The 17,547-nt window shown below is 37.0% G+C and overlaps 1 protein-coding gene across 1 annotated transcript in view; it reads right to left on the minus strand.

Annotated features, from left to right (window-relative positions):
- Window positions 1-17,547, minus strand: part of LOC131433714 (chitin deacetylase 1) — a 42,559-nt gene that overhangs the window by 4,785 nt on the left and 20,227 nt on the right. Inside the window, exons 3-4 of the mRNA XM_058600264.1 lie at window positions 17,167-17,416; window positions 9,200-9,521 (exon numbers count right to left, since the gene is read on the minus strand). Of these exons, the coding sequence (XP_058456247.1) occupies window positions 9,200-9,521; window positions 17,167-17,416 (572 nt within the window). The remainder of the gene's footprint in view (window positions 1-9,199; window positions 9,522-17,166; window positions 17,417-17,547) is intronic.

Raw genomic sequence — 17,547 nt, forward strand, 5'->3', positions numbered from 1 at the left:
CCACACGAAAGCCAAATGTCCCAACAACTGCTCAGGAGACCACAAACTTGAAATGGATGCTTGCAAAGACGCCCTATACTGTAAAAATTGTAAAGGTGGCAACTCTCCTACCAGCCGAAAGTGCCCACAATACATAAAGGAAGAATAATTAATAAAAAAAATCGAAAAGGGAATATTTTTCAGTGAAGCTAGGAAAGAGTACTTCAAGCAGTACTCAGAATAGATTAGAGAACATGAGAAAGGACGACGAGATTCAGCTACTTAAAGAAGAAATCCGGAAACTTAAAAACACTGAAGATGATATCGAAAAGGACAATGAAATCGAAAACCTCAGAGAAGAGCTCAAACAGATGCGAGCCCTGTTGGTCGACTTCAATAAAATAAAAGCAGAGTTAGAAATGTTGAATAAAATAAAAACAGAGTTTAGAAGAAATGACTTTGCCAGGGATCGGTCCTAAGTGTAACGATGTTTCTAATAGCTATCGATACAATCAAGCAATACTTACCCCCAAACGTGCTATGTTTGCTATATGCAGACGACATCGTCCTAATCGCTAACGGAGAGAACGCCAAGACGGTCGAATCCCGGCTGCAAATTGCTCTGAACACGACTGAGAAATGGGAAGCTGAATCTGGATTCAAAATATCGGAAGCAAAAGTGCCACGGTAATCTTCAAAAACACGCGCTCCCGCAAACCGGGAATTCCGAGCTCCCTACAACTCAACGGCACACCAATATACCGAGAGAATAGGTACAGATGCTTAGGAGTTATTTTCGACCAATGCAATGTCTTCAATTCCGGAAACACGCAAAAGAAATTAGAGCCAACTGTCAACAGAGCATTCAATTCTTACGAAGTGTGACAACCAGAAACTGGGGAGGAGATAGACACACGCTGCTTAAACTTTATCGAGCCACTGTCCTCGAAAAGTTACTATACGCCGCACCTGTAATCTCCGGTATGAGTAAAGTATCGTTGAGAAGACTAGAAACGATTCACAACACTGGATTAAAAACGATCATAGGAGCATTCCACACAAGCCCAATTGACAGTTTACACGCAGAGAGTGGAATCCCGAATATGCAAACCCTACTTGAGCAAAGAACCGCCATCTTCGCGGTGCGTAGAATCGCAATACATAACGGCAGGACTTACGAACCCAACGACAATGAAAGAAATCTGAGTGCCGATAGTAACCCATCCAGTGACGAAACAGAGGACAGCGGAGAGCACACCTTACAAAAAATCGACCTAGCTGTACCGGAGATATGTAGTTACCTTCACATGACCAAGTACAGCACCTTGGTTCAAAACAAAAGTAATAACTGATAAAAGCCTTTTATCCCATACACCAATGCATCTATACAGATGATTCCAAAACAACGATAGATGTGGTTACAGCGTAGTATCAGAGGATTTAAAAATACAGAAAAGAATTAACGGCATGTGTAGCATATACTCAGCTGAAAGCTTAGCAGTCATGGACGCACTGTCCTGGATTGTAAATAACCCTAGAATAGGAGCTTATTTAATATGCACAGACTCGATGAGCGTACTCACAACGCTCGAAAAGACAAAAATTCAATAGCAAATGGAAAGACAAATTCCAAGCATCGTATGCTGAAACTAGAAGAAAAGCTACAGAAGTGATCGTGTACTGGGTATCAAGCCACGTTGGTATTACCGGAAATGAAAAAGCGGACTAAAACGCGAAGCAGGCCCTAAAATCACAAATCATAGATAACAAACAAATCGACCTAAAATACTAAGTAGGTGGCAGCAATGTTGGCATCAAGAAACACACAACAACTTCGCGAGGTCAAAAATACAATTTCACCTTTTACGGAAGCAGTTGGAACAAACAGACAACAAAAAACCTGTTTTAATCCACCTAGTGGTGTAATGATGCCTTTCTCATGTACATATAATATTGTGATATTCTATTCAAAATTTTTCTTTTCGATTTTTTAAAGAAACCAAAAGATTGTTCGTGCATTAATTATTATTACATACAGAACAAACAGTGCCTTGATTGCGTAGGTCATCCTGAAGAAAACAAAGTTGGTTCACTATTATATGCACTTCCGGCATCGGAACCCGAGAACCGGTATAATCAAAGTCGGTTCGTACGGCCACCAACTAACATGACTTACAAACTCTGCTAGTACGCATTCTTAATAACGATTTATAAATGTTTGTTGCATCCGAAAATATGCAGTAATTTTTGGTAGGACCATAAGACCTTGCAATTGACCCTAAGATTTTGAATAACGGTTTAGAGTCCAGAAAATAACATTTTTTACGGTTTTTGTTCCGCCGGTTTAAGCGACGGTGTACAATATTGAACACACTTTACCCTATAACTCCGGAACCGGAAGTCGGATCCGGATGAAATTCAGGAATTCCGTATGGGACCGGAGAATCGGACTTTCATTAGAATCTAAGTTTGTGGAAATCGGTCAAACCATCGCTGAGAAAAATTAGTGAGATCCATTTTCGTATATATGACCGCTATTTCCGGTACTTCCGGAACCGGATACCGGGAACCAGAATAGCCGGAATCGGTTTGTTTAGTTGCCTACTGATCATGACTATCGATTTGTGTGGTTTTGAGACCAGTTTGGAAAAGTTTTTACGTTTTTTTGTTTTGCCGGTTTAAGTAGCGGTGTACAATATTGAACACACTTTACCCTATAACTCCGGAACCGGAAGTCGGATCCGAATGAAATTCAGGAATTCCGTATGGGACCGGAGGACCTTTAATTTGAACCTAAGTTTGTGGAAATCGGTCAAACCATCGCTGAGAAAAGTTAGTGAGATCCATTTTGGTATATTCAGCTCGACGAACTGAGCAAATGTCCGTGTGTGTGTGTGTGTGTGTAGGGGGGGGGTCTGTATGTGTGTTGTCAACAAAGAGGTCAAGATCTTAGAAATGTCTGGACCGATTTTGATCAAACTAGTCGCTAATGAAAGGTCTCTATACGAAGTTTTATGGTAAAATTTTCAGGTTTTTAACAGTATATGTCACATTTGACCTTGAAAACAGCATATGTTTCCAGACTTAGATTGTAAACCAGATGATGGTAGCATTTTCCAGTTGAAAGCAATTCCATAATTTTACTGATTTAAACTACTTACAGCAATAAATGTTGGAAGAACATAACACCCATATACCATTCACATCGGTTCGTCGAGATCAGCAAATGCGTGTGTGACAAATAGTTTCACTCAATTTTCTCGAAGATGACTCAACCGCTTTCTACAAACTCAGTCGTCCTAAACAAGGTTCCTGAATTATGTTTGGATCCGATTTCTGGTTCCGGAACTATGGGATGATATGCGAAACGAAATTAAAATTGTGTAACTCATTTTTCTCGTAGATGGCTGAACCGATCTAAGATTTAAATGAAATCTAAGAATCAGCTAAGATTCAAATGAAAAGTTTTTTTTCTATTACATGACTTCGGCTACTCCGATTTTCGAATTTCGGTTCCAGTATCGAATCGTTTCTCAAAGCTCAATCGTTTTCTCAATAAAATCCAGATCGACAAAGACAAAATTAATTATTTTAATCAAATTCTGACTTCCGATTCTGGAATTACAGAATTCTACAGAATTGATGAATTTCTAAAATTCAAACCGATATATATCTAAAATTCAAACCGATTGGGTTATGCTGGTTCCTGAATACCGGCTCTGGAAGTACCTTAACTAACCGGAAACTCTAAAGTGGAACTTAATTCGACATATCATGGAATGTTCAATCGATTGTCATACTTTTAGATTCAAATTCGATCCGATTTGCAGTTTTGACATTACAGAGTAATGAGTGATTAAAATCTCAAATTGCCGCTTAAAACAACGGTTATTACAATAATATCATGAGCACTGAAACACCCAAGAATATTCATGCAAAACACATGCGGATTGATAAAAAAGGTATCATCTCACTGCTAGGTGGGTTAGGAACATTTTTCAAATATGACGAATAAACTTACAATTTAGAGTTATTTGAAAAGTCTAGGTCTAGAGAAGAGGAGTATATGATTAACAGTTTCTGATGCTGGAGACGTATTTGAGCAATGATTATAACATAATATTTACACTTTGTTCAGAATATATGCAATTAACCAGAGATCTCATCACTACATGGTTAATGATGCGTGAAAGATGCACATTGTTTTATTTGAGTGTGCTGATTCTGTTCTTGACATAAAACAAGCGAAAGGTAATCTATTGGTTGCTGAAAACTTGATGCTCTCAAATTGTGGGAACGGATACTCTATTAGAATAGAATCTTTGCATAATTTGTGTAATATAGTTCGATTTGAATGGCACACTTAGCATAATGTGGACCAATTTGCAAATGAAAATAGTTCAACGAGCGATTATTAATCGGAACGTGTGCAAAAAAATATGTTGACGAGGATTCAAAGCATATTTGTCCAACAGCAGCTAACAAGGATAAGTCTGAATGCAATATAAAAATCGGTAGTTGAGACGGATGATGACTCATTCAGATTTCGGATGATGACTCATTCAGATTTCAGGCTTCGATTAGGACCAAAACTGTCGGACGAGAACAGTGCAGATGGTAACCCTTTTATGATTGATCATTAAAAATACCTACAGTTACAATGGCTCACTGCCAATCGCCTTTCATTTTCGGTTTAAATGTTTGAATGTTAAATGATTTAAATGTTAAATTTGTTCTTCCGGAACAAATGTTTTTATATGAGGACGGATATATAGTGTGATGGTAAGTTAATGCCTTTCACGCCGCCCACTTCGGTTCGACTTCCAACCTCGCACATAGGATCAGGAAACTTTGCTGGTCTGAAGAGGCGAATGACCTCAAGAGTTAAACTCTTTATATAAACAAACAAAAAGTTTTTTATGCGGTTTTTGTATTTTTGAACCGTCTGCTGCTGTCGACCGCAGCCTGAATTTACCTTGTCCATACTTTCCATATTTTCTATTTTTCCAAATTAAGTTGCACATTTCCGACTTTTGCCTTCAGATAGATTTTTGCATATGAATTTGAAAATTTTGTCGGCTATGCAATGAACACAATTTATAAAGTTAAACGACGCAGACAGAACATATTATTATCTTACGGACTGTAATTAGAAAATCCAAATAGGATCGCTTACTATATATTAGGTTTTACACGATCATACACGATTTTGCCTCACAAAATGTACTGGATGAACATCGTTTGACAGCTATCAGTGAGGCATTTACATTTTCATTCCATATCGATCTATTACGTTCTTTCTATATTACTATTATATCATTCCGTTGTGTTTCTTGTCATTTGAGGGTAAACATACCACCGCTAGCTGTCAAAGAGAATGTGATTCATTGGTAGTTCATTTATGTCGTCATCGTGTACAACCTAGTACAAGTCAAACATTCTGTTCATTTGGAGTGTTCCAGTGTTTCAATTAGGTTTTACAAGATGACGAAAGATCTCATAATTAACATACTCTACTAGACAAATTTAACTCTTAACCCTAGAACGCTCTCGTGGCTTTTTCTATACGTAAACACTTGTACCCCAGAATTGAAATCTCTCTGCAATTACTAAATTTCAATGTATTTACAAACAAACGGTACAGTTATGTTATATTCCAAAAGCTTTTGCAAAGATGTTTCTATAATAATAGTTTAGTTTGACTATAAAATATTTAATTACTATTTGACTATAAAATATTTAATTACAATTTGATTATAAAACATTTATGCGTAAAATAAATCAAATCTACCCCAAAGAGCGTTCTAGGGTTAATAAACATGTAAACAAACCGCAGGTGGCTGTCAAACGACGATCATCCTGCTCATTTGGTGATGTTATATCATGTTCATATGAAACCTAATAGCAGGTAGTTATAAACACTGTATCCGGACGATTGCTCGTATTTAGTGCGGCTCTCGAATGTTTCTGTGAGCATACAAGCGAAGCGCTGAAAGTGTTGGTGAGTACATAAAAATGAGTTCGAACGTAAAAGTCAGATTGCTATGATATTACTTGCGCCATGTGTGAGTACGTGATCTTAAACGCACATGCATTTTGGTTATTTCCGTTTGTCAACCAACAAAGAGGGTAGACATTCCGGAGTGTGAAAACATTTATGATGACTGATGGCTGTCACTCTGGTGGTTACTTGATTTACCAAAAACCGTGGACAGATTTGAGTAGTACCGTGAGGTAATATGAGAACGAACAATAAAATCATGCTCACTGATTCGAACCAGAACAGAAGTCGCCAATGGGAGTAGTGTGTGTTGTTTTATCAAGTCCAGAAATTTCTCAATAAAAAGTACTTACGTGGATTTCCTGAAAATGGAAATAAAATCAAGTTAAACCTGAAAGTTTTGCAGCTTTTTACAGCCAGTACAGATTTGCTGGGTCTCATAGTGTCATGCATTTTATATTCAAATTTATTGGACGGGGGAAGATACTTTGAGGAAAAAATTGTAACTATGGCTCCTGTGTTGCATCGAAAAATTAAAATTGCAAAATTATTAGAAAATGTGTTTGTTATAACAAAAATAGTTTTGTTATGCCTAATAGTGATTTGCCCCGATTATTTTTTTCATCGCAGCACGAATGGCAAGATCATATAGAAAATGCTAAGGTGATCAATTTTTTTGAAAATATTAAGAATATACAAAAATAAAAGTTTATTTGTGCTCTTTGTGTAAAAAATGTATGTCTTATCATCGAGCAGAGAAATTACTGGGTATAGACGAATGAATGTAAACTGCTGATGAATGAAAATTTCGAAAATAATACCCTTGATACAGAACCTGAATTCACAATCAACCCGAGAAATCGTTCTGCCAATTGAACTACTTTGGACGTGATGAAACACAATTAAGAAGGTAAGGCGATTGCACAAAACTCCATGCACGTTTAAAAAAGCGCGGTTAATATGGTTCAAATTCCAGTCTTCACCTTATGACCTCATCGCACTGGTTCTGTCTATATTATTAAATTTTTCTTTTTATAGTCAGGTTAATGCTACGACCTTATTGACACTAAGAATCTCTCTATCGAAAAGAGACAGCAGATTTTTCTCTAACTAATGGATTACTGGAGTTGAGATGACTACTGGAGCCATTATACTAGTTGAAATACTATGTTGCGGTTGATATTTGAAAATTACGTGCAGTTCAAGGTTTCAATCAGGAAAAACTAAGGAGTGCTCAATAAATTTTCTAAGATTTGATTAGTCACGAACAGCAAGTGTCATGCAATACAACATTTTCAACTTTTGATTGTTCGGTGAGCGAAGGCAATTCTGTTTCAACAGTCATCACAGCATGGCTAGTGCTACGATCTAATTGATATTAGGAATAAGTAATATATAATAAGTAATAATATGCAGTTCAAGGTTTCAATCAGGAAAAACTAAGGAGTGCTCAATAAATTTTCTAAGATTTGATTAGTCACGAACAGCAAGTGTCATGCAATACAACATTTTCAACTTTTGATTGTTCGGTGAGCGAAGGCAATTCTGTTTCAACAGTCATCACAGCATGGCTAGTGCTACGATCTAATTGATATTAGGAATCCTTCTAGGTCAAGACTCAAACACACGGCAACTGAACGGTTGGTTTTATTCTTGTTAAGACGTAGAGATGCATTGCGGTAGTTTTTAAATTTGATCAGTATCTAACGAGAAAAACAGATTAGATAAATGGTATGTGAATACAACTATGAAATGAAAAATGCGAATAAGCTACTACAGACACAAACCTTGAACCCGTAGCTAACTCCTATCTGGAGAAATGGTTTTGCAAATTAAACTACCTTGTATGTGAAACACATGAAGAAATAACCTGGAGTCAATGGAGCTTTGATTTGTCCCTCAAAACAAAATCTTAAATTAGTGTCTAACGGTAAAGCGGGAATTTAAAATAGACTTGTGATGCAACGTTATGACTATAATTGAACTGCCTGGCGCCCGAGCACAGCTGAACATGCTCGGTTCTTCCATTCAACTAGGCTGTTTCATCGTGTTTTCCACATGCAGGATAGTTTAATTGGCAAAATGAGTTCCCCCGATAGGAGCTAGCTGCTGGTTCGAGTTCCGCCTCTGTGGTAGCTTTTTCGCGGTTTCCACTTTATAGTTATATTCGCAAGTCATTTTTTAATCTGTTTCCTCGTTACATTCTTGTCAAATTTAAATACAACTGGCTCTTAAGACTAACACCCTAGTCAATCCAGGACTCAACCTTATAGTTATACAAAATCGTATAGTTTGATCAAATGAAAATCATATTTGGAAAGTTTATCACAAATAACAATTGATTTCCCAAGAATTCGAGTATCTACTGATTTGTTTATATTTTGAATTATGTAAGTAATGGTAACTTTTTTGAGAACACAAGGTTTTCAATGAATTTTGAAAAACAGTTCCATTGAATTAAAGGATTCTCCTAACTTTGTATGCGTGTTTATAATAATTAAAAATCCTATGAGGCTAGTAGCCAAGTTTTATTTTACTTACTCTAAGAAAGTAAGAATTGGAATTTATTTTCCTTTGTACATGCAATCAACTAACGAACAATTTGGTACAACGTTGCTTTGTTGTACCAAAGTTTGTTGCAACTCGTTTATGAAAGTTATTTAATAATAAACAATATCAAGTTTACTGCTTGTTATCATAGTTGTATTCAATTTCGTGTTTTATAGTAACAATTACCTTTCTCGTAGTCACACATAGTTAGACGCAATTTCGTGTTCTTGTGTTTTTTGGAGAAATTAAGAGAAAGAAGAGAAATTGTTTACTTAAATCACATCTTTCCTAAATCCCCAAACTAATGTAATCTTAATAATGAAGAAACAAAAGTTAACCTAGAGTGACTGTAATAACAGTGGCGACAGTAGTCTGTTATGGAAGAAACATTCATTGTCAGTGTCATTCCAAACGAGTAAACTAGCTGTTAAGTCCAATATAAAACTTAAGAAATTGTCAATATTTAGGAAAGAATTATTTTATTCTTTGTCAACATTACGGATCAGTTGTCGTCACTCTCCTCACAAGCTCTCTAGTTCAATCCCATTTGAAAGTGGAACCAGTCTACAATACAATGAATTACAGGCCAGAAAATTAAAAATCTACCAACAAACAATGATAAGAGCAAACTACAAGACAACCAGAAAATAAATAAACAAGTAAACTCACGTGATCGAATGCACCGCAATTTCGTGCCCCTTTCGGTGGGTTTCCTGCACCGCCGAGTAGTTTGAGTATTTGTGTGAGACGAAGTACGTCGCCTTGATGTCGCACCCGTTCGGGTTCTTGCGCTTGCCGTTGAAGATCTCCTTGTACAGATCGATGTTGTTGTTGTTGATGGCGTCGTCAAACGTTATGGTGATCATCATCGGGACGTCCTTGGCCGGCAGATCGCCGGGAATAGTGGTGCCATCCTCGGAACAGAAACAGTCGGGTAGCACGCATACGACCGGATCGCAGGGTGGCGCACGGTTTGGATCACTTTCGATATCTGTGAATGGAACAGAGAAGGTTGGATGCTTGAAATTATTATTGTTATAGTCGGCAGGAGTGTTAGGAGATTTTACACAAGACACACCTCAGATCACGTGGGAGATTGACAGAGGCTTTTGTTACTATTTTGGATGGGTTTTATCATGCAACATCAGTAATGATGATTAATCGTAGAAAAACATGTTTCTATCAACAATAAAGTGGTTTCCCACAAAGGTAATCGTTTATGGTCGGCAAAATGATGTGAGCTGCGTCGTAGTTGCAGCAACAGCAAACAAATAAGAAGAATTTACCACTTAAAGCGTTGTCGCCCGAAGAGTTACTGCACGAAAGCGCACCTCAAAAGATTGCGGCGACGACGGCGGCAGCAGCGAAGGCGTCATGCAATCAAGCATGTTCTGCAGTCGCTAAGGCCTCTTCTGTGCTGAGCCCAAAATTATTACACGAAGTTGTGAGGTTGCGAAAGATTCTTCGACAAGCAATGTATTGCATTCGGTGTTCATTTTGTACTAAAGATAAACGACTCGAAGACGTGGCAAGTTGTGCTCGTATGTTGCATTTTTTTTCATGAAAATTCTCAAGCTGAATAACGAATCTTGTTCAATTAACGGTACCAGTAGAAGACTGAGTTGATGCTTGACAAGTAAGAACAGGGCGTCCTTGATAAAGCTTGCCGATTTCCTTGTTCCTGGTAGCAACGCTCTCGTTTGAAAGCCAGGAACATACACAACAAAATCTGCACCATCATGATATGCCCAACTTGCGATTAGTAGTCGCACAATGAGGAATATTCGTTTTGATTTTGACTGATTGAATCGGGTTGGCGGCTCAATGCTTGGGCGCTGGTCTAACAAGCCAGTGGTCGTATGTTCGAACCCCGACCTGGAAGGATTCCTAGTGTCAGTAGGATTGTAGTACTAGCCATGCAATGATCCTGCATGCTTATGAATCGGCTGCGAAGTCTGTTGAAACAGAAAGGCCAAATTCCACAAAAGGTATGTAATGCCAAGACATTTCTTTGACTTTGCTTTTGATTGAATCGGAGTAGAGCTATTGTACCAATAGTCATCTTATTAGTAAAGTCGCAAAATTATTTTGTTGATTACTCGACTTTGGATCAACGAATTGTACTAAATCGGATAACTTAAGGAACCTGAAGTTTCTGTATGCGTCAAATACTGTCTTTGCATTGTACCCAAAATTTACTCCGCGAAATTTGGTACCCTTTCAAAACGCTGTCCATGAACGTCACATATCGCATCACATGTGCCAGATCGTAAAAGTGACTTACGTAATCGAAAGCTACCTCGGACTGATGTAAGCAGCGCGGAGGGCATGGCGCTTTCCCTTTCACATGCCATTGACCGTTGACGGTAAAGAGGTTCAACCGGGTGCCAAAAAGATTATCAGACGCGGTCAAAGTACGATTCAGCACCCATCAACTGTAATCACGATTGGGCATTGCTTTCACATTTTGCATGCTCCATCATAAGTCAAATGAAGTGCAATTTTGCGATCTCATTGATCATTCCAAGCTATTGAAAAATTGCATGTTGTACAATGATATCGAAAGGTTCAGACTAACATTTTTGCGGTGCTGGTTGACTACCGGATGTGGCACTTTCCCAAGCGTCTATTAATAATAAACGAATATGAACAGGATATATGTTTTCGTGAGAACAAGAGCAGTGTAAGTTTGAACGAATTTCACGATAGCATTAGAGACTATCGATTGTCTGTTTGAATTCATGGACGGTAGTTGATTTAAAATTTTACGATTGAATAAAACAGTTCAAACAAGTTGAAGTACCGTTACAAGTTTGTATGCGGAAAGTATGCACATGGATTTACGTAGGTGGTGGCAGTAGTAAAGAGGTGCAGCAATTAAATACAATGCACCACGTTATTCAAAAGCCACTTATTATAGGTGGTGTTGTAATAGACATTAGCGGGAGTTTCGCAATAGTTTCAATTCGAGATATTAGCTGCGGCTGCTGCATATCTTGCATGTTGATCGATTTCAGATGTTGGATTAAATCCAATCTCGGTATGGCGAACGCTTTGTCACGATTAGTTTATGAATGAGGTGTAATCGATTGGTTCGCTAGAGATACTAGAAAATTATTGGTTATTGACTGTAAACATTCGATACGAACGGGGTACTTTATGGATACATAAAATTATAAATTACGGTGGTTAGTTTGATGAAGGATTAATTTATGGCAGATATTCGCATTCTAAATGATTCGTGTATTCCTCATAATTAGTGGTAAATACTTAGAACGAATGAAAATCACTCATGACACAAACAAAAACTTCCCATATTACGTTCCCATACTATTCTTAACAGATCATTGCAATTACTAATTCACCAAAATAAAGAATTATGTCTAATGTTAGCTCAATAAGCTGTGAAATTGATAACAAAGTGTACTTCTCGATTCTTTTACTTGAAAAACTTTAAGTAATCTTTGGCATCTTGCATACAAGACAAAAATTTCATTATTTTTCTGATACTGCATAGTTAAAATAACTATCCGGTTTTACATATAATTTCATAAATAAATTTGCATAAAAAACCGCACGTCGATGTGAAATTTCAGCTTGAATCATTGAAAGATACTTCTTTTGCATTTTACTTAGAAAGCGAATTTCAACAAATTCAATTAGGTGAACCCAATAGCCAGTTTTATGAAAAAAAAAAACGTAGCTGGAACTTTCCACCATCACTAGGCAAGGTTATATAAATTAGTGGAGGTCATGAAGTTATGAAGCATAAAACTTGAAACTATCAATTTCGATTTGGAAGTTTTTTTATTCATCCTATTTCAATGTTTTTAATTCTTACCTTGTACACCTCTTTAATGACCATACGTTAGAAAATTTCATAGCGAATACTTAGTTATTGTAGAGCTTTCTTCAGTTACCAGATCGGTTTTATTTACTGACTATTCAACATGTTCATTTGAACAGTTTCATATGCAATTTTCTCTTAACAAATATTATTACTGTGCAACATATCAAACAAGAAACTTGTTGCACATCCTACAAACAAAGTGCGCTTTTCCAATCACACAATCGTTGAGGAAAGAGCTAGGAAATATAATACAAGAACAATGTTTGCTACTTGGGTTACATCTCTCTAACCGGAAATATTCGCAATAACCCTTCCTAATTTGATTGAAATTGTTAGTTTTCAAAAAAAACCTAAGTTTATCGAAATCCGTTAAGTCATTTTCGAGAAAATTCAGCCGATGAAAAACGTGCGGTTACGCCACTTATACTATTATATCGTTCTGGGTAGACGTAAATAACAAACAACGATCAAAATGATAAATTTTACCATCATATCTTGTCTTGATGTTTCGGTGCTGTCATAGCAATACTTGATATTCAACAATAATGTTTCGGCTTCATTTAGGCTTCAGGAACCTGCATCTGTTTCTATAGCAGAGTTAGCAGCAGTTCATTATAGTTTCAGTGTAATCGTCACATTATCTCCAAACCATTATTTTCTCTTCACAGATAGTCTGAGTGCAATTGAAGCCATTCGGTCAAACGCTGCTGGCAAAAAGAACCGTTTTTCCTGGGCAAAATAAAACAATACCTGAACGACATATTGATTGAATAATAATTATCAAGTCACTATAGTCTGGGTCCTGGATCGTTGCTCCATTCAAGGCAAAGAAAGAGCCGATATTTTAGCCAAACGTGGTGCTATTGAGGGTGAAATTTATGAGAGGCCGATTGCTTTCAACGAATTCTATAACACGTCTCCCCAAAGAATACTTGCCAGCTGGCATGCTTCTTGGGATAAAGATGATCTGTGTCGGTGGATGCACTCAATTATTTCTAAAATACCGACAAAGGCATAGTTTAGGGGACTGGATGAGAGTAGGGACTTCATTCGTGTGATGTCCTGACTCATGTCCAATCACTACACGTTAGATGCACATCTCCTTCGAAATGGACTATCCGAGACTAATCATTGTGTTTGTGGCGAAGATTACCGCGATATTGATCATGTCGTTTAAACATGCGTGGAGTGTCAGATCTCAACTAATAAATTCCTTGCGTACTAAAGGTAGACTATCCAATGTCCAAGTTCGAGACATTCTTGCTTGTCGTGACCTTCCTTACACGAAACTTCTTTATCATTTCATTAAGTCCATTGGAGCTTCAATTTAAATTTTATTTTATGTTAGACTCCTTTCTCTTCCACGAGTTCAACCAATAGCTAGCTATCTTGTATTGAAAACCTGTTTTAATCCACCTAGTGGTGTAAAGATGTCTTTCTCATTTTCCTTTTCTCCTGTGGGCTACAGCAGAAGTTCTCTTAAATACTACAATATAAAAAAGTGTAGAAAATAGTTTTGAAAATTTCTGTTGCATAATACTACTACATTGATATACTACATTTGAATTTGAGTTATTGAAAATATATTCAATCATGTGTGAGAATGTGAATGGAGCTACATTTTATTACATATAATTACTATTGTTGGTACTTCCGCAACCAAAAGCAGGATATCGGCATAGTGACATTCGGTTCATTCAATCATACACTAATATGACATATAAATTTATTTACGATTCTCTATTAAGATTGGATTTTGGAAAAAAATAAACTGGTGGGTTCATTTGGTTACATACTCTCATGGTCGAGAAGAGAAATTAACTAGTAAATATAAAGAAGTAGCTTATGAAAAAAAATTCTTGAAACTGCCATTTTTACACTAAGCACCCTACCTCCGGAAGCAGGGATTAGGGACGAATGAAAATTGTAAGTTTGTGGAAATCAGTTCAGCCATCTCCGAGAAATGTGAGTGACATTATTTTTACATTTTTGGTGCGTAACACCCTGTAATTCCGGAACCGGAAGTCGGATACAAACGAAATTCCGGAACTTTGTATGGAGTTATGAGTCCTTTGAATCTACGTTTGTGAAAATCGGTTGAGCCATCTCCAAGAAAAGTGAGTGACATTTTTTCACATTTTTATTGCATTCCACATTTTTGGTTCATATCATCCTGTAATTCCGGAACCGGAAGTCGGATTCAAATGAAATTGTGGAACTTTGTATGGAACCATGAGACCTTTAATTTTAATCTAAGTTTGTGAAAATCGGTTCTGCCATCTCCAAGAAAAGTGAGTGACATTATTTTCACAATTTTGGTGCATATCACCCTGTAGTTCCGGAAGCGGAAGTCGGATCCTAATGATATTCAATAACTTTGTATGGGACCATGAGACCTTTCAATTGAATCTAAGTTTGTGAAAATCGGTTGAGACATCTCCGAAAAAGTTAGTGACAATATTTGTCACACACACCTCCGGGCCTCGGTTCAAAAGTCGGTTTTTGCTGTGATTGTTTAGCCTTTCTGTATGAGAAAGGCAATAAAAGTGATGAACTGATACAAACAAACCTGAAATAGTTATAATATCATGTACAAAATAAATGAATTTTATTTAATGTAATTTGTAATAGCAAATCGTTTGATAAAAACAGTGTTTAGATTAACTAATGAATACAAACATAGTGATATGATATTCGAAATGTATTAGGTTTGAACTATATTGAGAATTGTGGAAATAATGTCACTTTTCTCGGAGATAGCGGAACCACCTTTAACAGACTTAGATTTATCTGAAAGGTAAGATGCCATAATAATATCGCAATTTTCACTCGGATCAAACCTCTGGTTTCCAAGATAGGGTGCTTAGTTTAAAAATGTCAATTTAATGGATATTTTTTGCATACATACCTGCTACCTTTTTATATTGGCTAATGAATTTCTCTTGTATGCAGACCATGAGAGCCTGTAACCAAATAAACCGTTGATAGTCCCATAAATGATTTGCTGAATTTTTGCCAAGCCCGACTACCGGTACTTTTTTTCCAAAATTCAAATCATCATAGTAAATCGCCAAAACATTTGTAGGTCATATTAGTTTATGGTGGAATGAATGTAATAAAAAGGAGCTCACATCACTTTCTCACATATCTATTCAATTTTCTCTAACTTAAATTCAAATGTAGTAGTATTATGCAAACTTTTCGTACACTTTTTGAAATAATGATGTTCCGATGAATTTTTGCATCATTATACCACTAGGTGGATTAAAACAGGTTTTTTCACTTCATTTTTTTTCGGAAAATTTTCTATTTCTTGGAAAAGCATTCAACTTTTATTAAGTATATATTATTTAAGAGTGCTCAATTAATTACTTAGAATTTTTTCTTACAAAACCATTTTAGGACCAGAAACAGTTTCCGAGTAATAACGATTTGAAAAAAGTACATGCAAAATATTCGTCCTTTTCAAAAATTAGTTTTGAGTTGAATCGGTCAATCTATGCGTACAAAATCAAATTTATCTTCTATTCAGCTGTTAATTTCTGGAATCAATACGCATTGTCTTGTACTTAAGATTACAAGGTCCTCGTTTTTGGATCTGGAATGGTTTCTTTTAATAAGTATTTACCCGTGATCTAACTTTCACATGCTGTATTCAAAGCATTATGTTACGGAACTTTACTCAACTGTCATCGTTGAGGAATATACAGCACTAGGACTTATCAAACGCAATACTTGAGACTTCACCGTCATATATTCTATCATAAATATTCTACTAAACCCGCAGACCCTGTTAACTAGGGATTAGGTATGATGCTGAACACTCATCTTTTAAATGAAGGACGTGATTCTATTTTAATTCGCGGTGGAAAATAGAGTAAAGTTGTGACCAATGTTTGACTACAGCACCATTTACTATTGCAAAATTTTTTATCGATGTTTCGGGGCCGGTGAACCGCAGATAACGTTTGCGAGTGCCGAGTTCAGAGAATATTGAGAAGGTGAGCAAAAATAAATTAAATAAGCTCAACTGGCGAACGGTATTGGGGATAGCAATAATTGCTGACTATTCAATACAAACATTTTTCACCTTTGTGAAATTATAAACGGTTTTTCACTTTAACGATTTCGACCCGCAGGTAAAAGAAGCTTCAAGGTATTTGAATTTGTTCAAAAAATCCAAACTTCTGTCTTCCGATATTTATTTCGAGTGGTTCAATGAAGAAAAGGACACCAACTCAAGTAGCAATCAACTTTGGAGGTATACCACACAAACCGTTCAGTACACAAACTCTAAGCAGCGAGACTACTATTCATTTACTGAAGCCAGAGGGGCGATTACTGCCACAACCTGTTACTAACAAGTTAGATGTTAAAAGATTTGCGGAGCAAAAAGAGTAAGAAAAAAATATCTCTAAGGCAACAGTACTAACAGAAACTCGTTTACGTTCAGTCTGCAGCAACGCCTCCGGGCGAATTTCGGGTTTTCTGTAGGAGCAAATATTTGTCAGGGCCGGCTAGCGGTTACGATTGCTGGTAAAATACCGGGCTGGTGGGTATCTAAAAGCTAGTGAGTGCAATGGCAGCATACGAGACCCACTAGACAGCTGACCCACTCTGAGACTTGTTTACTGATCCGCATCTAAGATTGGAGACATGTGGTCGCTGTCTGAGCAGGAACAGATTGTAGACGATCTCTAAGATTAGTAACGCAAGCTAGGTAATGATTTTTTTAATCCGCGGCGCTGAGGCTCGAGGATCGATCAAATTGACAGTATCTACTCACCACATGAATTTTCGTCCGATCCATCGTTGCAATCCTTTTCCCCGTTACAAAACAGTCCACGTTCCATGCAGGTTCCATCACCGCAGGCCAAGTATCCGTCCTGACACAAAGGTTCGTCCGTGATCAGCAGTGGTTTGATTTTACGCTCGCGATTTTTACTCTTACAGTTTTTGACGGCGTCCTTCCAGTCACACGTTTGTTTCTCAATATCAAAATACAGACCCGCCGGGCATCGAATGGCTTGAAGGCCCTGTAAGGATAAGCGAAAAGCAAAAAAAATACGGTTAATGGTTTCACCCACTCAAAAAACCTTTCTTTAAATCTAGATAAAAATAATGAAAGCTTTTACACGGCTTTTATTTATTGCGGTCAGTGCCTGAA

Source organism: Malaya genurostris, chromosome 3 (genome assembly GCF_030247185.1).
Source record: "Malaya genurostris strain Urasoe2022 chromosome 3, Malgen_1.1, whole genome shotgun sequence".
Lineage (NCBI taxonomy): Eukaryota > Metazoa > Arthropoda > Insecta > Diptera > Culicidae > Malaya > Malaya genurostris.